This window comes from Pelobates fuscus, chromosome 1 (assembly GCF_036172605.1).
Source record: "Pelobates fuscus isolate aPelFus1 chromosome 1, aPelFus1.pri, whole genome shotgun sequence".
Taxonomy (NCBI): domain Eukaryota; kingdom Metazoa; phylum Chordata; class Amphibia; order Anura; family Pelobatidae; genus Pelobates; species Pelobates fuscus.
In genome coordinates this window covers 401,404,620-401,427,339 of record NC_086317.1, presented here as the reverse complement: position 1 = coordinate 401,427,339, position 22,720 = coordinate 401,404,620, and the positions used below count along the sequence as shown (strand labels likewise).

At 39.0% G+C, this 22,720-nt stretch overlaps 1 protein-coding gene across 1 annotated transcript; it reads left to right on the top strand.

The window, feature by feature from the left end:
* Positions 1-8,253: 8,253 nt before the first annotated feature.
* On the top strand, positions 8,254-21,230 carry METTL1 (methyltransferase 1, tRNA methylguanosine). Its single transcript, XM_063444779.1, has 6 exons — positions 8,254-8,452; positions 11,185-11,351; positions 15,424-15,608; positions 16,883-16,996; positions 20,317-20,418; positions 20,663-21,230. Exons 1-6 carry the CDS (start codon positions 8,325-8,327, stop codon positions 20,795-20,797), a joined length of 831 nt encoding a protein of 276 aa, XP_063300849.1. The 5' UTR covers positions 8,254-8,324; the 3' UTR covers positions 20,798-21,230.
* Positions 21,231-22,720: the final 1,490 nt, after the last annotated feature.

Below are 22,720 nucleotides of genomic sequence, written 5' to 3'. Positions count from 1 at the left end.
GATCACTGCTAGCAGTGATCAAGCAGCAGGGAAAGGGTTAATTTTTTTTTTAACTCCACAAAAGTGAATTTTATACTTAAGTATAACTCTGCAATAAATCAGGGACACAATGTAGCACCGATCCGTCTCTCTCCACTTCACAAACCCACACGAGGTGGAGGGAGGCGGATCAGATATCCCAGCAGCATTGTGACCGCTGTGACTGGCTATCACAGCGATCACATGGGCTGGGATATCCGGATTTGCTGCTGCCGGTCTGCCCCTGACTCGGAGGGACCCAGCAACAGCATTAACCCCGCGATCGCCGGCACTGCGCGATCGCGGCGTTAATTTTAACGCGTGACGGACGAGGTCCGTCACTCGTCATTAACGCATTCCCCTGAGTGACGGACCTCGTCCGTCACTCGTCGTTAAGGGGTTAAAGGAATATCCGTGAGTGCAGCCATATCTTTTTGTATATATATATATATATATATATATATATATATATATATATATATATATATATATATATATATATACACACACACACACATACATACATACATACATACACACACATACGTAAAAGTCATTTTCCTTGCCAAAACACGTTTCACACCACATGAGCTTCCTCAGTCAGCTGTTATCTGGTTACAAAATCCTCTGTGATGTATACTATAAAAAATGCATTCTTTCATGTGATAGTTTTGATTTCAGTACTAGTACATTTAAAAAAAATGAGGATTAAGATATGTGCTCCTTATAATACGAAACTTTTAAATGAAAAATAAATGGATGACAAATTGAGCTAGGCATATGAAACATTCTCAATAAATAAATGTAATTATTTCTAGGTGATGTTTTGCAGCTCCACTAGCTTTGCACAAATTATAATAAGCAAAACTTTATTTTTAAAACTCTTTTGGAAAAAAAGACTGTGGACAGCTCATGCGTCAAATGATAAAATTGTGTGACTTGACGAGTGTGCAGCTTTCATAAGTAAAAAGTTGATAAATGAATTACAATCACTTCTCTAAGCAGTATTGAGGTTGTGCACCAAGAGCTTTGAAATCAGATTGTGAGCTCTTTGCCATAAACGTTATAATGCAAGGACAAACATGTTCAAGAATGTAGACTTCATAGATCGGGATTAGAGACTCCTGACTAGCCATAATTCTTCATGGAGAGGGCATAGCTGATACGATGCAATGTGCATTCATTTTTTGCAAAAAGGAGTTTTAAAAGTGAATAGTTTTAATCTTCCAAAAACCACAGGAGGTGCTGCGCACAGATCTAAAAATGGCAGCAGCTGTCAATCACACTGGAGCACCGTGGGAAAGCTCCGCAGTCTTCCAAATAGTTGACAACAATCAAGAATCCATTTGTTCATTGATCAAAATAAACCTTATCATTATATGCACCACACTGTAAAACCTACAGAGTTTTAATCTTCCATTATAAATGTAATTGTTTTTTTGTTTTTTTTTGGTATCTAGTCCCATTTTTTTTAACCAGTATGCTATGGCATGCCTCAAGCCACCTCAAAATGTGCCACTGACACCTTGAATTAACAATTTTTGTATGTTGAATGCATTTCTTAAAATGTGCTTTTTATGTTACAGAATTAAAATTGGGATTAGCATCTGGCAATTAATTATGACTAATACAGGCCTACCAACTATGCTTTAGACAGGACAGTACCTATTTTGGTCTTTTTCGCATTGCCCCAATTTAGTTCCATGGTGTCCTGCACCAGATTGCACTGCTAAGCACAGCACTTTTTAACATGGTCCTGTTTATTGGAGGCTTGTCCGTCTGTCTGGCATGCTGGACACAAGGCTGACACACCCCTTTTGTGGGCAGACCAGGCCAGTTTCCAGGTAGGCAAGTCTTAGTATGGTTGCTGCCAGTGACGTAAGTAGTTTAGTAGTTTGTACTAGTAGCAGTTTCTCTCTTTTGTTGCTAAAGTCCCCTTAATAATTTTGTAAAGTGCTGTGGAATAAGTTGGTACTACATAAATGCCAAGAAAAACAAAGCAAGTGTATGTTGGTAGTGAGTCCCTTACTGAATTTTGTCATGGCCGGAAAAGCATGCCAAGGATCATCATACCTCCCAAGTGTCCCTATTTACGAGGGGCAGTCTCTATTTTGGGCCAAAGTCCCTCTGTCACACTTTACTATCTCAATGTCCTTCTGCGCTAGAAGCTCCATATTTTTTGTTTGAGTGTATAGCAGAGCTCCATAGTAATTATACTCACTGTAATCTGTCTTTAACCATTAAGAACCACATGGTGGTTTGTACTGTCATGCAGTGCAGGGTTTCAACACTCAGCGACAGCATAGACCATCATGCTTCAAAGGCTACCTGGGGGTCCCCTCTGTGAACTGGGGTCACAGTTAGCGGCCCCAGACTGACAACTGAGCTATGTGCAGCACTCAAAGTGAGCACTGCACATAGCTCTTTAATACCACGGCTGAGCGACCCTGTTCACACTGCTGAACACTGCTCCGAGCCTACTAAATGTAAAATAGAGAGGTACCCGCTGTCAATTGCGCCCACTAACTGTCAATTAGTGGCTCTAAACTGACACAAGGCCTACGAGCAGCGCTCAAAGTTACCCTTGCGACCGCGGTTGGTTTGACACTGGTGTGGTGGAGTGTAACTGTGCGGAGGTTTGCTAAGCGTGATTCTGTGTGGGGCTTGGTTGAGTCTGATTATGTTGATTGGCTGAGTGTGATATGTATGTGTAGTGATAGTGGAATGTGATTGTGTGTAGCTGACCATGTGTGATTGTATATGGTGTTTGGCTGTTTGTGAGTGTGGAGTGATTGGCCCAGATTAAGGTCAATTCCCTAAGAGCATGGCAATCCCCAGTGCAAATGCTAACATGCTGGATTCACTGCCAGCACACTGGCGTGCCTCCCGTATCCCAAGTGCCTGCTGGGGAAGTATTACAGTGACTGGGATCAAGAGGACTGCCTGTCACTCTGTCTATTGGATTAGATCCTGTATTTCACTGGCACACATGTCTAATGTTGATAATTTAATTGTGTGGTATGGGAGGTACTATATTTTTAAAGAGCTTTAAATTAAAATCTATACATTTGCTAGCATTTATTAATTATACACTTATTGTATATAGACTTTAATATATTACACATTTATTGATAATACATGCATATGTACTGTATATATATACACACAGAGTGGATCAAAATTCAGAGTAGGATTTGACAGGTAAATAACTTACTTGTAGTAGTTCAACAATAAGCAAAAATAGTGGAATTTTATTTTCAAAACTGAGACAACTATATGGTGAGCGCATAATTTCAAGAAATTCCCAGATTAATAAACTGCCACATTCCCCTAATCTTTCAGCTCCCGATTACTTCCTGTGGGGATCTCTGAAGGATAGGGTGTTTGTGAACAAACACTCCTCACTTACCGACCGAGCTCTGTTATTATGACTAGGTTGTAAAACAAATTGGTTGGTAAGTGAGGATGCGCTACAGAGCATGCGCACCAGTGCAGGTCTATGTTTGGGGAAATTTCCCCGAACATAGACGAACGCACCAGAGCAGAGAATCTCATTAACTCCTTAACGCTGTTACGGCGTTCTATGCCGTCACGGCTTTAACCCCTTAAGGACACATGACATGTGTGACATGTCATTATTCCCTTTTATTCCAGATGTTTGGTCCTTAAGGGGTTAAAGGGCTTTAAAGCCGTTGCGGCGGCATAGAACGCCGTAACGGCTTTGAGCCCCTGGATGTGAGATGTACTCACCACCGCCGCGAACCTCTTCTGGAGGGCTGCCTCACAGCCCAGGCAGCCCTCCCCGGCAAATCAAGCCCCCGGGGCCATGTGATAGCTCTCAAAGAGCGATCACATGGCCCCCTATAGCTGGCTATGGATCTGCCAGCAGGGGGACTGTCTAAAATATCAGACAGTCCCCCTGCTGGTGGGAAGTATAAAATAAAAAATTAGACAAGTGTAAAATGAAATTAAAAGTATTTATATATATATATATATATATATATATATATATATATATATATATATACGTGTAATTACAATAATAAATAAATAAAATAAAATAAATAAAATATTGAAACAAAATTTAATATAAATTATATATTCATATGTAATTTCATTCTAACTGTATTTTGTTATTAATATATATATATATATTGGTAACAAAATATGCTTAGAATGACATTCTATATATATCTATCTATATATAAAATACAAATAACCGCAAATATATATATAGATAAATACATATAATTACATAAAAGATTACATTAGTATACACGTAGAATTTAAATACCTATAAATGCATATATATTAAAATTCTACGTGTATATTTAAATAATCTTTTAACATAATTATGTGATTTTATTAATTAAAATTTGATTGACATGCCTGACAACACAGGGAGAAAGTGCAGAGAATTGAATTCGCAAGCACTATATTTGACCCTGTAACTCTCCAAGACACCATACGTTAAGCGTTAAGCGTTCATTGTATGTAATATTATTAAAATTGGTTCATTAACCCCTTAGTGACCTCGGATGTATCAGGTACGTCCGACAAAAAAACGGTCCTTAAAGACCGCGGACGTACCTGATATGTCCGTGGCTAATTAGAGCGCTGGAAGCGATCATGGTTGCTTCCAGCCACTCCAACGGTATTGTAGAGATGCCTCGATGTCGAGGCCTCGTGCAATACCCTCCCCTCACTGCCGGGCCGCCGGGTGATCGCTCCCCTGGAGCGATCACTTCCGGGTTGCCCCACGTGGCGCCCGGCAGTGAGGTAGAGCATTGGAAGCCATCAGGCTTCCAATGCTCTGCCTGTGCTGAGTGCCTCGAGGGGTCAGGGTACACAGTGAAGAATAAATTAAATAAGTACAATTTTAAAAAATGTAAAATAATTTTTTTTATTTTTTTTTAAACCCTCCTTCTCCCTCCATATGTACTTACCCGATCGCCACCGTTCCCCCGCCGGCGATCGGTGTTCTTCTTCTATGGGGGGGGACTGTCTGTACCCCCTCTGCAAATTGAGCAATCACATGGCTGCCAGCAGGGGGACTGCCTGAACTGACAGGCAGTCCCCCTGCTGGTGAAAAAAAGTAAAAAAAAAAAGTTAAAAATCTTTTTAAAATAAAAATATTAATGTTCATTAAAAAAAAAATATATATATATATATATATGTACATATATTATATCTATATATAATATGTATGTATCTTATAAAATATTTTTTAAAGAAGGATTGTGGTCCTTAACCACATACACCCTTTGATCAGATCCGATGTGGATGGCTCTGGGCTTGTAAGTACACATTTGACTTTTCCCATCACCATTTAAGATCTACGATATTGCACCATATGTGTTTTTCTTTGCTTTAGAAATCAAGACAGCAAAGAACACACATCAAAGAAGGGATAGGGTCGCCTTTACGGACCCCTCAAACGATTATAGTGAGCTATACAAACTTAGCTCCTAAAAGTGTAAGTGGGCATATTTCCCTTCCTTTATAAATATATTCACTTTGTACCACAGTAAACACTATGTTTGGTTCTGTTTGTTTATATTTTTAAGGTACTGCATACCACCATTGGAATTTGATATATCTATTAAGGTATAGTTACTTATATGTCTGCACTATAGCACGTTTGTTATGGGTTATAAACATTCAGCGCTTCACCTTCACTTCACAATTCTAGTATTCAAAGATAAGAATTTGGTGATATAGCAGCTGCAATTTTTGTGTTATTTAGCAGTTTCTTTTCACTTATATATTAGCGCTAGTACCATTTTCTGTTTTATATATTTATATACACTTAGAATGAAATTATCTATATCTATATCTATGTATATATACATAAATAAAAATAATACAAAATATACATATGACCATATACATAATTACATAAATAATTTCATATACATGTAAACTTCTAATATATAAATATGTATATATATTTAAATTATATGTGCATATATATGTAATATTTTTACATCATTAAGTTATTTTATTGATTGCAATTTTGGGGACCTGCCTGACAACCCAGGCCGCAAGTCCAGAGAATTTAATTTGCTAGCACCATATTTAGCCCTGTAACTTTCCAAGACACCCTAAAACCTGTACACAGGAGGGGAAGGGGGGGGGGGGGGCAGAGGGGGGCTTTTTTCACATTGAAATTTGCCAGATTGGTTATGTTGCTTTTGAGAGCGTATTGTAGCCCAGGAATGAGAATTACCCCCATGATGGCATACCATTTGCAAAAGAAGACAGCCCAAAGTATTGCAAATATATATTTTTGAAAAGTAGACAACCCAGGGTACTCAATATGGGGTATGTTCAGTCTTTTTTAGTAGCCACTTAGACACAAACACTGGCCAAAGTTAGCGTTCATAATTGTTTTTTGCATTTTTAACACACAAACAAATAGAAATGCTAACTTTGGCCAGTGTTTGTGTCTAAGTGGCTACTAAAAAAGACTGGACATACCCCATATTGAGTACCCTGGGTTGTCTACTTTTCAAAAATATATGGTTTGATGGGGGTAAATCACATTGGATGGCTTCAAAAATGTCCCAAATAGGACATGAGTGCATGATGACCAGCTGTGAAAATTCCAAGTTGGAAAATTGGTATGTGCACCCTCCAAATAAGGTGTTTTAGCCCCCAGAGAACCCGACACTCCTATACATGGGTGGTATCACTGTACTCAAGAGATGTTGCTGAACACATATTGGGGTGTTCTTTGGCAGTAACCCTTAAAGCTCTCAGTACATGTATTCTTAAATTGCTATGTGTTTCAAAAAAATCACCAATTATATATATTTTTTAATTTGGCATAGATTGGTGGTAAAATGGTTGCATGAAAAGAGTCAAAATACCCCAAGTTTAATTCCTTAGGTTGTCTTCTTTTAAAAAATATATACACGTGAAGGGTTATTTTTGAAAAAAAAAAAAAAATAGTATGGAAATAGAAAAATGCTACTTGTACTTAGAGCCCTAGAACTTTACCCAAAAAAGCTAAGTACATGTCAACATTGGGTATTTCTAAACTCAGGACAAAATTTAGAAACTATTTAGCATGGGTGTTTTTTGGCAGTTGTAGATGCGTAACAGATTTTGGGGGTCAAAGTTAGAAAAAGTGTGTTTTTTTAAATCATATTTTAGAATTTTTTTAATAGTAAATTATATGATATGAAAATAATGGCATCTATAGAAATACCATTTAATGGTTAGAAAAACAGTATATAATATGAGAGGGTACAGTAAATGAGTAAGAGGAAAATTACAGCTATACACAAACACCGCAGAACAGCCCTGGTCCTTAACGGTAAGAAAATTGAAAAGCGATCTGGTCACTAAGGGGTTAATAAAAATTATTAATTAATTATTGACTCCTCAAATCCTACTCTGAATTTTGGCCCACCTTGTACTTACTGTGTATATACACACACATACATATAGACATACATACACACATATATGCACATTACTACATATCACATGAATTGAGTGACACCCAGTCATTGGCACACACACTGTTTAACCAACACACACTTGCACTGACAGACACACACTGAAACACTCACTCACAGACGCACTCTCAGATATACTGACATACACCATCACTTATTTGACACACTCTAACAGACACACACATTTAGTGATACACTCATACTCACTGACAGACACAAACCCCCACTGATTTGGCACACTGTGACAGACACACACACAACAAGCACACTTAATTGACAGACACTCACTCTCACTAATTTGACACACCCTGACAAACAAACATATTCACAGACAGACAGACAGACACACACTCTCTGACAGACACATTCACAAACAGACACATACACTTTCACTCAGACTCACAATTTGACATGCAGAGCACAGGGTGCCCGGTCACATCCCCAACCCCTGTAGTTCCACCACTGCCCATATACTAAAAAAAAAAAAATCCTTTGCATCCTGGAGTGCCTACTCATGGCTACTGAAACGGGATAAACACATTTAAAACAATATAGCTGAGTTGGAGAAATGGCTGAAACCGAGATTATTATTTCACATTTGTCTCCTGTCTCTACAAATAACACATTCCCTGCCAGGTCTTCACAGTCCTGGTTTGGTTGTGGTGAACAGTACAGCAAGTTAGCAATCCATATGATATGGTTGTCTGAAACACATTCCCATACCAGAAGTAAAGATGGCCGCTGTTCTGGCTTCACTCTGTCACGTGACTTCCGTGATTCACTTTTTTGTGCGACGGCTGCGACAGCACGTTGTTGGAAGCTGAGCCTGGTGCTAGTAAAATGTCAGAGACCCAAGTGGAGCGAACTAGTCCGATAAAAGAGCCGGCAATGGCCGTATCACACCCTCAGAAGCGTTATTACAGACAGAGAGCCCACTCCAACCCCATGGCAGATCACACCTTCCAATAGTGAGTTTCTATTTGCACCATGCTGTGTTATGTTGGAAATAAGATCCTGGGTGTAGAAAAAAAAGCACTTATTTTTACTCATCAGCAATACAAACCCCCCAACTGTCCTTATTTAGGAGGGACAGTCCCAATGTTGTGCCCAAATCCCTTTGTTTCATCCTAGGAGCTCCATATTGTTGGTGTGTCTGAGTGTATAACAGTTCCACAGCTCTAATACTCCCAGCGATTTGTCTTTAAACTATAATAAATGTTTAGAAAACAGCCTGTGTAGATGAGATACATTGTTCTTGTTATAAATTACATTTTATTAAGAAGTCACTTAAATTGTATCAGAACAGCCCAGCCCCTGGCCATCCCCCAATCACACCCCTAAAATTAAAGTGTTCCTCTTTGTCTATTTGAAAGCTTGGGAGCTATAGCAATATTTGTGCTGTTACTTTCTAGTATGAGTGAAAATAGATTTAAACGTAATCATTAAATGCTTTTATATATATTCTTTTGTTTTAATTTGTGTTTGTTTTTTTTTTACTATTTGTATTTCATTTTCATCTACACACCTCATACCACTAACAGGAATCCAAATATGACCATACTGTTATTCTTAAAAACCATTTTGTCACTCCAATTTTGTTCACATCACAACCACCATAAACACACACCTCAAACTGGAAAACAAATCCTACACCATGGCCTGCTGGGTTGGTGGAAAGATAAAAAAATAGCCATCCTACCCCCACCTCACAAAATTATAAAGTATCCCATTCATTACCGTATATACTCGAGTATAAGTCGAGTTTTTCGGCACATTTTTGTGCTGAAAAACCCCAACTCGACTTATACTCGAGTCAATGTCTGTATTATGGCAATTTAGATTGCCATAATACAGACAGGGGGCTGTGTAGGAGGGGGGCTGGCAGCGAGTTGTTACTTACCTCTCCTGCAGCTCCTGTCAGCTCCCTCCTCCTCTGCGCCGGTCCGGTCAGCTCTCCTGTCAGCTCCCAGTGTAAGTCTCGCGAAAGCCGCGGGGTCAGAGCGCGGCCGCGAGACTTACACTGGGAGCTGACAGGGGAGCTGACCAAACCGGCGCGGAGGAGGAGGGAGCTGACAGGAGAGGTAAGTAAATGCTCTGCCAGCCCCCTCCACTGAACTGCCAATGCCACTGGACCACCAGGGAGTGAGAGCCCCCCTCCCTGCCATGTATCAAGCAGGGAGGGGGGACGAAAAAAATAATAATAAAATAATATATAAATAATAAAATATAACAAAAATTATTAAGATAATAAAAATGCCCACCCCCCACCAAGGCTCTGCAACACATACACAAAGGATCTAACTTTATTTAGAAATTTACCAGTAGCTGCTGCATTTCCCACCCTAGTCTTATACTCGAGTCAATAAATTTTCCCAGTTTTTTTGGGTAAATTTATGGGCCTCGGTTTATATTCGGGTCGTCTTATACTCTAGTATATACGGTACATGGCCAAACAAAAATGATGTCCAAATTCCTATTCCTTATGTTACTTGCCCTTGCAAATGATGGAGTCTAACAATGCCCCCCCCCCACCCCCCCCCAGCAAATTTTAGTCCTAATTTCTCCACTCAAAAAGGCCTCTCTTTTGTGCACTGCAACATCTATAGCTTACTCCCTAAACTGGAGATGGGGGGATATATATATATATATATATATATATATATATTATTATTATTTTTTTCTTACAAGGACAGAGTTTGATAACTTAGTTTAAATAGTGCAGTGTAGATTTTATTCCCTACTAAGTTGACCTAATGGAAGTCAATGCAAATGTCAAGTATTTCTAATATCTGTATGTTGCATTAAAGGAAATCTTTAGGCACCCAGACCACTTCAGCTCAATGAAGTGGTCTGCGTGCCAGGTCCCCCCCTAGTTTTAACCCTGCAGCTGAAAAAAACATACCCGTTTCAGCAACGGCTATGTTTACACTGCAGGGTTAATCCAGCTTCTAGTGGCTGTCTCCCTGACAGACATTAGAGGCGCTTCCGTTATTTACACGCAGTATATTGCACTTATTTGACGCTGAACCTCCTCACGGAGTCCAGTGTCAAAAAAAGATCCCCATATGAAAGCATTGAGTAATGCTTTCCTATGGGCGGGTTTGAATGCGCGCTTGTGCCTCTGACCGTGCATGTGCATTCGGCTTCATTCGTAAGCTGCTGTCGATGGAGGGGGAGAGGTCACCAGTGCCAAAGGGAATGGTTAACCATTTATTCGCTACGGAACAGGGACTAGGGCACTATAATGTTAGGAATACATATCTGTATTCCTAACGCTATAGTCTTCCTTTAAGTACAGACATATGATGCAGAGCTGTTCAGTGGTTGAACAAGTGTTTACATTTGTATGTTGTCTGTTATAGATGTATGGTTAATTGCTTGTTTCTTTGTCAAGGCTCTGGTTTAATGTGGGGTTTCTCTCAGGGAGAGGGTTAATTGACACAGTTTAGAGTGTCAGTCTTTTTGGAAAGAACGGGTTTATTGTCAAAGTGCAGTATCTGTAGGCTAAAGTGCATTATCCATGTATGATTGTCCCAGTGTGTATTCACATCATGCTATTACCCTTGTTCTCTCCAGAATAAGGTATTTGAGCTTGTGAGACGAACTAGTCATGTTGTGGTGTGTGTGACTTGTGTTTGTAATTTTATTGCTGCTGATTATTGTATTTACTAGTTTTTACCCCATCTTCCATTTTACATAGCCCAGTGAAACCTGAACTAATGGACTGGTCTGAATACTACCCAGAATTTTTTAAACCCTTGTCCTCTGATTGTCGCCATGACGATGTAAAGGATTTGACAGAAGAGAAGATGAAAGAACATCAGGTGGAATTTGCAGACATTGGCTGTGGATATGGTGGTCTGTTAGGTACAATTGGTTTATTCAAGGAAAATATTTATGTGAAGCGATATTTGCTCCTCAATCAGCTTAGAATTATAACTTGTATAGTGCTTGTACCATGTTTTTTTATTTTTATTTATTTATTTGCAAGTTATATGGCAATAAGTACAGATAGCACTTTGCTGTTTTCGAACCATTTTTTTTCTTTTTAAATTAACGCAAGTTACATTGTTACACTGATATTTGGCAGGGATCCCTGAATACCATTCACATGTATATATTTTTTAAAAGAAGACAACCTAAGGTAAAGTTACATTTCTGTGGTGTTTGTGTTTAGCTGTAATTTTTCTCTTCCTCATTTACTGTACCCACAGTAAACTTTACCAGTAAAGGAGGAGACTATATGTAAAAGAAGAAAAACTACCACAACAAGAGGACATAGTCTTAAATTAGAGGGACAAAAGTTTAAAAATATCAGGAAGTATTATTTTACTGAGAGGGTAGTGGATGCATGGAATAGCCTTCCAGCTGAAGTGGTAGAGGTTAACACAGTAAAGGAGTTTAAGCATGCGTGGGATAGGCATAAGGCTATCCTAACTATAAGATAATGCCAGGGTATAATGAAAGTATTTAGAAAATTGGGCAGACTAGATGGGCCGAATGGTTCTTATCTGCCGTCACATTCTATGTTTCTAAGGTATTAAACTTGGGGTATTTTGACTCTTTTCATGCGTTGTTTTATGTGTTCAGCAACATCTCCCGATTACAGTGATACCACCCATGTATAGGTGTGTTGGGTTCTCTGGGGACTAAAATGCCTTATTTGGAGGGTGTGCATTTCAGTTTTCCAACTTGGAATTTTCACTGCTGGTCATCATGCACCCATGTCCGATTTGGGAAATTTTTTAAGCCGGCCAATGTAATTTACCCCCATCAAACCATATCATTTTTAAAAGTAGACAACCCAGGGTATTCAATATGGGGTATGTCCAGTCTTTATTAGTAGCCACTTAGTCACAAACACTGGCCAAAGTTAGCATTTCTATTTGTTTGTGTGTTAAAAATGCAAAAAACTATTATGAACACTAACTTTGGCCAGTGTTTGTGGCTACTTTTGCAAATGGTATGCGATCATGGAGTAATTCTCATTCCTGTGCTTGCCATACGGTCTCAAAGTCAACATAACCAATCTGGCAAATTTTAATGTGAGAAAACAGAAAATCAAGCCTTATATAACTTTAAAAAACTCTCTAAAACCTGTACATGTGGGGTACTGTTATACTCGGTAGACTTTACTGAACACAAATATTAGTGTTTCAAAACAGTAAAACGTATCGCAACAATATCATGAGTGAAAGTGACGTTTGTGTGTGAAAAAGGCAAACAACGTCACTTTCACTGACCTTATCATAGCTGTGATAATTTTTTACTTTTTTGAAACACTAATATTTGTGTTCAGCGAAGTCTACTGAGTAAAACAGTACCCCCATTTACAGATTTTAGGGTGTCTTGGAAAGTTACAGGGTTAAATATAGTGCTAGCAAATTAAATTCTCTGGACTTTCGTCCTGGGCTGTCAGACAGGTCCCTCAAATTGCAATCCATAAAATTACTTAATTATGTAAACATATTACATCAATTTGCACGTAGAAATTAAATATATATACATATTTATATATTTGAAGTCTACGTGTATATTTATGTATATGGACATGTATATTTCGTATTTTTATTTATACAACATAGATATATAATTTCATTCTATGTGTATTTTTATATAAATATATATATATATTAATATCAAAATACAGTTAGAGTAAAATTACACACATATATTTAATTTTTACATTTAATTTATTTTTTTTATAAGTGTGTGTGTAATTTTACTCGAAGTGTATTTTTATATTAATATATGTATATATTAATAAAAAAATACACAAAGTGTGTCAACACTATGGCAACATTATGGACGCCTATTGCACCAGAGCGATAACATGGCCCATGGGATCCTATTTTGCTGAGGGGGGGGGGGGGGGCTGTCTGGACTGTCAGACAGTCCCCCCCAGTGGTGAAGACCGATGGCCGGCAGGGGAACGGCGGCCATCTGGTAAGTGAATGGGAAGGGGTTAATATGTGTATGTATGTGTATATGGTAACCACAGGAATGAGAATTACTCCATGATCGCATACCATTTGCAAAAGTAGCCACAAACACTGGCCAAAGTTAGTGTTCATAATAGTTTTTTTGCATTTTTAACACACAAACAAATAGAAATGCTAACTTTGGCCAGTGTTTGTGACTAAGTGGCTACTAATAAAGACTGGACATACCCCATATTGAATACCCTGGGTTGTCTACTTTTAACAATTATATGGTTTGATGGGGGTAAATGACATTGGCCGGCGTAAAAAATTTGAATATGAATATTCAAATATGAATATGTATTTTTTGGCTTCCGATGCTCTGCCTCACTGCCGGGTTCCACGTGGCGCAACCCGGAAGTGATCGCCCGGCAGGCCGGCAGTGAAGGGGGTATTGCAGGATGTCTCAACATCGAGGCATCGCTGCAATACCATCATAGCGGCTGGAAGTGATCATGATTGCTTCCAGCGCTCTCATCATCGTGGATGTATCCGCTACGTCCGAGGTAGTTAACGACCGTTTTTTGTCTGACGTACCTGATACGTCCGAGGTCACTAAGGGGTTAACAGATACTTTAGTCATGAGAACAGCTACAGCTTAATGTAGTTATTTTGCTGTATATCGTATGGCCTTGCAGGCTTTTTAATGTAATGACTGTAACACAGTAGCAGTCACGCAGACAGAGGTGTTTGCTGAATCAGTGTTGCATGGAGGCATTAAATGTTCCTTAATAGAGATGCATTGATTCAGTGAATCTCTATAAGGAGATGTTGTTTGGCCCAGCTTTGCATTTTGGCACGAATGCGCAATAGCCTCCCAATAAGTGTTTGTATTCCTGACACTATAATGTTCCTTTAAACTTAACATTCCCCTTTTAATTTATTTATTTATAAAGCACCAACAGATATTGGAACACAAGGCTTGTACATATCAAAGGACTCCTAATCGAAGAGGCAATCACGACAAATGGCAGATGAGAGGGTTAATTTATACTGAAGCAGGACTTCCAGGCCAGCTTATGTGTGACTTCTCACACCTTACAGAATAGCTCTGTTGGGGTCCCAGCTTCAAAGAGGAACTTAGGTTGTAAAGCTCTAACCTCCCATACAATCAAATTAACTTTGAAATTGACAATATCACCTCTACTAGGCAGCCAGTTCATATATGCACTATACAAATTACATTAAATGGCAATATTCTATAGTGCAACAATGAATTATGTACCCTTGCAGTGACACCTCCCCCAGCTCCAAGCTATTCGGTAATGTAACCTTTGTGGGGTTCTAAAATATTAATGTATTTGTGGGGTGTTTTTTCAAATTGTATGTTTTTTTTTTTTTTTTGTACCTGGGAGCTAATTGTTTGTACAGTTCCTTACTCAATTATCTCCCAGGCACAAGGGAGGGGTTTGTGTGTAATTGGATGGAGACCCCCTGCTGGGGGTCTGTGTATAACCTGACTGTACCATGTCCTATTAAAAATCAGTTGAGTTGGCTCCCAGAACTGTGTGTCGTCCAATTACTGGGGGAAAATGGATGTCTGCTTATTTTAACGGTCCCAGAGTGGCTGAGGGAAGAATTTAGCGGAGGTAACCGGTCGGGTTACCCATGGTCCGCTACAGAACTGATGCCATTCTATACAGATGCTGGCAACAAAGCCAGCATGTTGGCGTCTCAGAGCAGTGTTTCCCTGCATGAGTAGGTACACCCGGGCAAGCAAATTGATGAATAGGCTGAGTGGCTCAGAAGCAGGTGTTACACGATGCGGAGGTCATGACCGGTTCACTTGAATGGAGTAGGGTTTTGTGGTTCAATTTTCCGAAACACATTTTACTCATCCTTCTAATCCGATTGCCCAGCTGTATTTTGCACATCCTGCCACATACTGATACTGGTTGTTCAATGTCTCACTCTGTACACTCTAAAGTTACATCTTTCTTGCTTTGATTTATCTGCAGTTGAATTGTCTCCCCTGTTCCCAAACACTCTCATGCTTGGACTGGAGATTCGTGTGAAGGTGTCTGATTACGTGCAGGACAGAATAAGGTCCTTGAGGCTCTCCCATCCTGGTCAGTACCAGAACATTGCTTGCATCCGGAGCAACGCCATGAAGTACTTGCCCAACTTCTTTAAAAAAGCCCAGGTACCTAAAATATGGGGCAAAACATGGCCTTTGATTTTTTTTTTTTTTTTTTTCTTAGCCATACATTGGGATGTAGTGGGAAATTTGCTTCAGGTTGGCTTATTTTTTGTGGTGTAACAACCGTTAGTTAATGTATTGTTGTGAACATTGAAGCATTGCTTTTTTTGACAAAATAAAATAAAATTTGTGCATGTGCAGTTTTGCACCAGCTAACTTAGCTGTGCAGGTTGGCCAACATCTGGGTTCTCCATGCATAGAGAGAGAGAGAGAGAGAGAGAGAGAGAGGATCGAGATATCAGACACCTGAGAACAAAGTGGGTATGAATAAAAATGGCATACATTCAATGTGAGCAGTGAGTAATTGTAATAAAGTATTACAAAAGTGCAGACTGCACCAAGTAACAGCGGGGCACAGCAGTGAAACGTAACATGATTCATGCAGAAGTGCACATAGTCCTAAGTAAGTCTTGGTCAGTTTTTCATTTATTGTGTGAATTCCCTACATTTTCTGGTTTAGTATTTAAACCCCCGTGCAATCCTGAATCTTGAGTTTACCAAAATAGCGGGTGCAGATGAAGTGGATCTGCTGTTTTGAGTTAGACATGCTTTTTAGGTAGTTTCCAATACTCTGCCAGTCTGGAATATTTTGTGGTTTGTGATTTCCAATAATAGGATGGGCCAAAAGGAAACCAATCCTGTGGATTGCGAAACTATTCCCAGGAGATCGTGGAACCAAAGGCAATACTTGTGGTTTCTCCCTTTGTCTGTCTAGAAACTCTATTTTTGAATCACCCTAATTATGTTTCTAATTCACACAAATGTAGAGATTTGCTAATAGAATGGCAATTTCTAAAAGACCAACCAATCACTAGGACACAATGCCATTGGTTAGCATAATGATGTATTCTTCAGATATGAATCCTTTTACAGTGCTACCTTTTGTGTACATGGTGAATTTAAAACAAAAATAGGGGTTGTCAACCAATTCATAAACCATAACAAATGACAAACTAAATGCTCAGATGACACTGTCTGATAGACTGACTGGTATGTGTGTAGTGTTTACGATTATTGGGTTGCTAATCACTGACAAATTGGGTAGATTTTATAGAGTAATGTAGCAGAGACATATGCTTTTCCTGGGCTACAACAGTCTGTACCTTACCTGCCTATTGACACTGGCTAACTGAAAGTATAAAGAACTGCAAGGCAACCTTCTCTTAATTAGACAACAGCCAATCGGGTTAATTAACATCTTAGTTTTTTTTTTCTAGCTGAGTAAGATGTTTTTCCTGTTTCCCGATCCTCATTTCAAGAAAACAAAACACAAATGGAGGATTATCAGTTCCACTCTTCTAGCTGAATATGCCTATGTACTGCGTGTTGGGGTAAGTACTTAAAACGTATTTATTCTGTAACTGCTAAATCCAACTGTGCAGAGTGTTACATGGACATCATGTGCTATCTAATGGGTATATGTACAGGGTGGCCTGTAAGTCCCTACCCATCCATATATCTTATGTATCCAGTGTATCTGTGTGACGGATGGCTAGGGACTTATGGGCCACCCTGTAGACGGAGGCTCCTTTCCTTTCAACTTTGCAATCTGTTTCCTAAATGTATAATTCTAAAAAATGCCTGTGTATGTGTTTTTATATATATATTTTTATTTATTGTGGTGGACCGCCTGGTACCCCGACTGGGTACATTCGCCAAACACTTTTACTAGCTATCGCCGGGACACCATCAGCACTTCAGCCCCTAGGTGCCGCAGCTTGGCCGGGATCTCGTTGTTGCTTCCCAGCCTGTACCAGGGTCCTGGGTCCAGCTTCCAGGCATCAAAGCTCTTCTTCCAGGCAGGTATCGTCCACTCTGCCTTTTCCACTGAAGCTCTGCTTACAGTGATTATAGTTATTGCCTTTACAAAGGAAATCTCGACTCGCCGGCCTAGCTCTCTTGCTTTATCACAGGGCTAGAGGAGGGATCCTGCAACCAGCAAACAGGTCCGAAGACTCCGTCACTGGGATCCCTACAAATCCACACAGGACACCAGGTCCAAAAGGAACTGTCATACAAAACTTGATTTTTCTTGGGACTAGTCTATATGACTATTACATCAAGATTGCTGTGAAAACTCAACAAAAATACAAACATTCAAAGCACATTAGACAACATACAGGAACTTAACATAACATAATGACATATTTATAAAAGGGTGTGAAAGACAATAATTAACATAAAACATCTCTTGCCTGCAGAAATAGCAATTTGCAATACCGACAGAGAGGGCACTACACAGGCTCCATAGCCAAATCCACCTAGTTGGTAGCAATCCTCAGCAGTACAGGAGAGCAGGCAAAACATTTAACAGTATACACACCCTGTACCTATAATTGGTACAGGGTGACCAAAACATAAGAGAAGTCCAACAACCTGGAACCTTCAGACTTGAGAAAGGGTGGTTCTCCCGAAAGCTTGTCAGTAAAACATTTTGTTAGTCCAATACATTAAAAAAAGGTATTACAATATACAAATTGTATCTGTTTACACACACACACACACACACACACACACACTAAACCGCAACTTCAATGGTGACAGATTTTTTTTATATATATATATATATATATATATATATTTTTTTTTTTTTTTCCCAAATACGCCTTATGTAGGCAAAAATAATGGGGGTTTAGTTACATTATATGATCATACATTGTATAAGCCTGCCACAACGTCAATGTACCCCATCTTTGGCAGGTCCTACTCTAACAGCCTAATGTTTGCTCTTATGAGATTAACCCACTTATTTGGGGGAAACAAAATTCCATCTGGGGCTCTCTGTAGTACAAAGCTAAATAGAGGGGTGCAAAACCAGGGAGTTGGCTAGACTTCCAAATATATATTTATATATTTATATATATATATATATATATATATTATATTTACAGCTGCACTCACTCACCTGAACTTGCATAAGTGGGGTGCTGCTGGGGGCCAATTTATACAATACACAAGATCCAGCACACCTATCCACTAAACAGCAACAGATTTTATTAGGGTTTAATTGTTTTAAACACCCAATCTAGGCAAAAATAAAAAAACTTATAAAATCATTCAACATGGAAGTTGCTGTTTAGTGGATAGGTGAGTGCGCTGGATCTTGTGTATTGTATAAATTGGCCCCCAGCAGCACCCCATTTATGTATGTTCAGGTGAGTGTAGCTGTCATTCTACGAGTATTTTGATATAAATATATATTAATATTAAAATACACTTAGACAGTGTGTGTGTAATATATATATATATGTGTAAGTATATATTTAATTTGACACTGTTTTTTTTTTTTTTTTTTTTTTTTAAACTTTTATTTTACTTTTTACAGGCAGCAGGAGGACTACCTGTCATTACAGGCACTCCCACTGCTGGCACTGCTATGGACGGCCATTCCGTCCATGTGAACGCGATGCCGGCGAGCGTGTAAGTACATAGGATGGCGGGGACATGCTATACCGCCTGCCAGCGTTTAGAGCCGGGTCCCCAAGGATGGCATAGCACACCCGCCGTCCTTAAGGGGTTAAGGAGCTGGTACCTTCCCTACGGGTCCGCTAACTACTCATTTAGCTGAAAGGGGACTTATGCAGAGAAAAGGATTGCTACACCCTTGGTTTTTGCAATTGAACTATTAGAAAATAACCCTGTGGAGTAGTACTTATCTGAAAACTGGTGGCTTTAGCAGAGAGGAAGTGAGTTACTGGACGGTTTAAACCCCAAAGTTTATAAACAAGTGCCCAATATCAGCTGACTCAGCCAATCAGTAGCGCCCCATTTACAAAACAAAGAGACAAAGGTTTGTACGTAACTTGTTTATATAGGTAAGCAGATAAGATTTACTTGCCTTATTTCCCCCTGCGTACCGGTCTTGCTGCTGCCACTCCTCTGGCGCAGATCATCCTTGCATCATATCCGCCAATCTAGTGCTTCTGCATAGTCGTGCTGTGACATTTAGCATCTCTTTTTTTTCTCAAACTGTTCATTGTGCAAAACATTCAAACTCCTCTAAATATCACAAGGATAATCACAAACTGTGTACAGTGTTAAACAACTATCTGTGCAAAGATGTTCTCTATTTTTAAATTAATTTTCTTTTACGGTATCGCCTTAAGGCATCGCAGGTTGAGTGTCTGTTTGTTAATGCATTGTATGTACACCTATACTCCATGGCCACTTTATTAGGTAGGCACACTTTTAATCAGCCGATCGTTTGACAGCAATTTAACAGATGCTGTATTTCAAGCTTCTTCCTCAAATGTGCCAGTAAACTCAATGTGCTCTTAAAGGCCTCCACAGTCACTAGCCTGGTCCAGTAGAGCATTTTGGGATGTGGTGGAACAGGAGACTCACCGCATGCATGTAAAACCCCAGAAACCTTCATATCTATTTGATGCTCTCATGTCAACATAGCTGTATCTCTGCAAAATGTTTCCAGCAGCTTGTTGAATCTATGCTCAGAGAACTGAGGAAAGGACAGATGGGTCCTTAACTAGTTTATGAAGCGTTTACATGATGTGTATGTAAATGTGAATCTTCTTGTAATCAAATACTTTGTAGACTATATTTTGGCTTTTCTGCTTGCAAAACATTTTTCTTTTTCTTCTAAAAGCTAAATGTGAGTTGATGAATGCAAAATGTCTGTACTTGCATATTCCAGGGCCTAGTCTACACTATAACTGATGTGGAGGAGGTCCACCACTGGATGGTGAAACATTTCATAGAGCATCCCCTTTTTGAGAGAGTCTCTGAAGAACAACTGGTAAGAAAAGTGCTGAAACTAGCCATTCTAAAGTAAGAGCCCTTAAACCCTTTGCTTTGTTTGATGGACAAAGAATTTTAAGAGGTTTTGTCCTTAAGAACTTGATTTGGCTGGAGTGTGTTCTGGGTGACTGTTGTACTTTTCTTTAAATTTAAAAGCCTATTTAGATATCTTCTATATACTTATTATATGTTAAATTGTTTAATTTTTTTAAAAAACATTTATTTATTATTCCCCTCTCTAGGCAGATGATATAATTGTGGACAAGTTGGGCATCTCTACTGAAGAAGGAAAAAAGGTCCAGCGGAACAAAGGACATAATTTCTTGGCTGTATTTTGCCGGGTAGAAAACAAAACATTTAGAAATCGAGATACTTAATATTGTGACAGGATGCTTTCCATTCAGTGTTTTTATTTCCAAGTGACAATATCTGATGGGAGTAATTACAACCGAAGGACTGTTTAGCTTTTAGCACTTGTTTACAATCTTCCTATCTATCCTTATGAGGGACAGCTAATTTGTTTTACAGTGCTGGAGAAGATTATCAAACACAACTTGGCAACTACTTGTTAAATTTACTGGAAGAAGGTTCCATACCCCAGCTATGTAAATATATATATGTATGAATCTTCACTACTTTTTTAAATCGTAAGCAGGGCATATAAAGGTAATTTCGACATTTTCATCTCTTAATGGACGCTTTCATCCGGATGCAAATGACATGTCAAGTGCAAGTTGAAATACTCTCCTCGGTAGCCCAGAATTAAGGTGATCATGGTCGGACCTACATTTAATAAAAATGTGAAATGTGTATCTGTGTGTGTACATCAAATCTTTTTCAGCAGTCTAACATTCACTCTCCACCACATAACCACTTGCCAAGTACGATAGTTTCACAAGGCTTTTAATTTGCCCCTTGTTGTTTCACCTCTTGCTATTAATACACAGAGTTCAGGCACAAGCACTTTGCTTGTGGCTTTGAAGGGCATGCTTCATGTATGTGGACTTTTGTTCATGTCAAAGCTCCTGGTTTAACTTGCCTAGCTTAAATGTAAAAGAGCAACGTCAGTCTGTCCAATCATAAAGCATGCTTTTCTTTTGCACCGGCATAAACCCCATTAACCCAGCCTTGCGGGACACCTGTACCTTTAGTTACAAATATCTTGCAACTTGTTAAAACCATACCATTAGATTGTTTCTTGGCTTACTCAGTCGGTAAAAAAAAAAAGCAGCTACCGAATAACCAACTGTGCAATAAAATTTTACATTTTTATTTTTAATTTTCTGTCTACTGTAAAATATATTTGAATGACTTGTTGCATGTTTGAAACTGAATATTCTGTATAAGTTGTTTTGAACGTTGGCAATCCTCACTTACACATAGAAGCTTAACACTTTTTAAAACATTTTTTTTATTTTAAATATAGGGTAATGGAGGGAGCTCACATTGTGTGAGTGGGATGTAGGGAGGAAGCAATGTTCCCCTTGCCCGCACTTTTGCCTCGAAGATGAGGACATATGTCGCCAGCGTGCTCTGCGCCCTGACAACAGACAAAAAATATGCACAATCTTGACAGATCAGAACAGCATTCTGGACTGCCAGTGTCACGTGTGCAATTATCCACCAGCACACTATTAACAATTTCTCAGTTCTTGCAGTGTTTCAAACTGAATTGCATAAATGTCAGCATGTCCACATGCTCCTGGCTGATGCGTTTGTGTATTTTTATTTTTTTTTTTAAATTTAACCCCTTAAGGACCAAACTTCTGGAATAAAAGGGAATCATGACGTGTCACACACGTCATGTGTCTTTAAGGGGTTAAAAAAAATATTTTTTTTTGCAAGCTATGGTGCCTGCAGCAAAGAAGAGATGCTCAGATGGTGTTGAGGTGTTTGGGATGCACGAGTAAGATTTTTGTCAAGTTCACCAAGTTTGGATATTTATCTTTGTTGGGTATCTTTGCTTTGTTTTTTTCTTTGTTGGCAAAGGACCTCTAAACAAAGTAAGCCTGAACTTGATTTTTTTTTTTTATTCTTTATTTTTGTAGTGCATAAGCTTTGAACAGATGCATGTGAGGTACCCCAAAGGCAATCCTCCAGCTGATAATTAACAGTTGTACATAGAGGTACATGGTAGATCTAGCACATTTTTTTTATATAGGGATAGGATAGGTGCTAAACAATATATGTTTTCGTCGCTTAGGGTGCTTAGGTATTCTCATAGCACAATGCAACAGCGCTTTACTATCTAGTTATGATATTAGCTCTTGACACAGCATAATAATATGTGCATATAAGCT

What these genes read in the sequence shown, in the direction of transcription:
- METTL1 (XM_063444779.1), top strand. Translation starts at nt 8,325, where the DNA reads ATGTCAGAGACCCAAGTGGAGCGAACTAGTCCGATAAAAGAGCCGGCA. An exon ending in TGGATATGGTGGTCTGTTAG is followed by an intron (nt 11,352 to 15,423) that starts GTACAATTGGTT and finishes ATTTATCTGCAG; the next exon opens with TTGAATTGTCTCCCCTGTTC. An exon ending in ACTTCTTTAAAAAAGCCCAG is followed by an intron (nt 15,609 to 16,882) that starts GTACCTAAAATA and finishes TTTTTTTTCTAG; the next exon opens with CTGAGTAAGATGTTTTTCCT.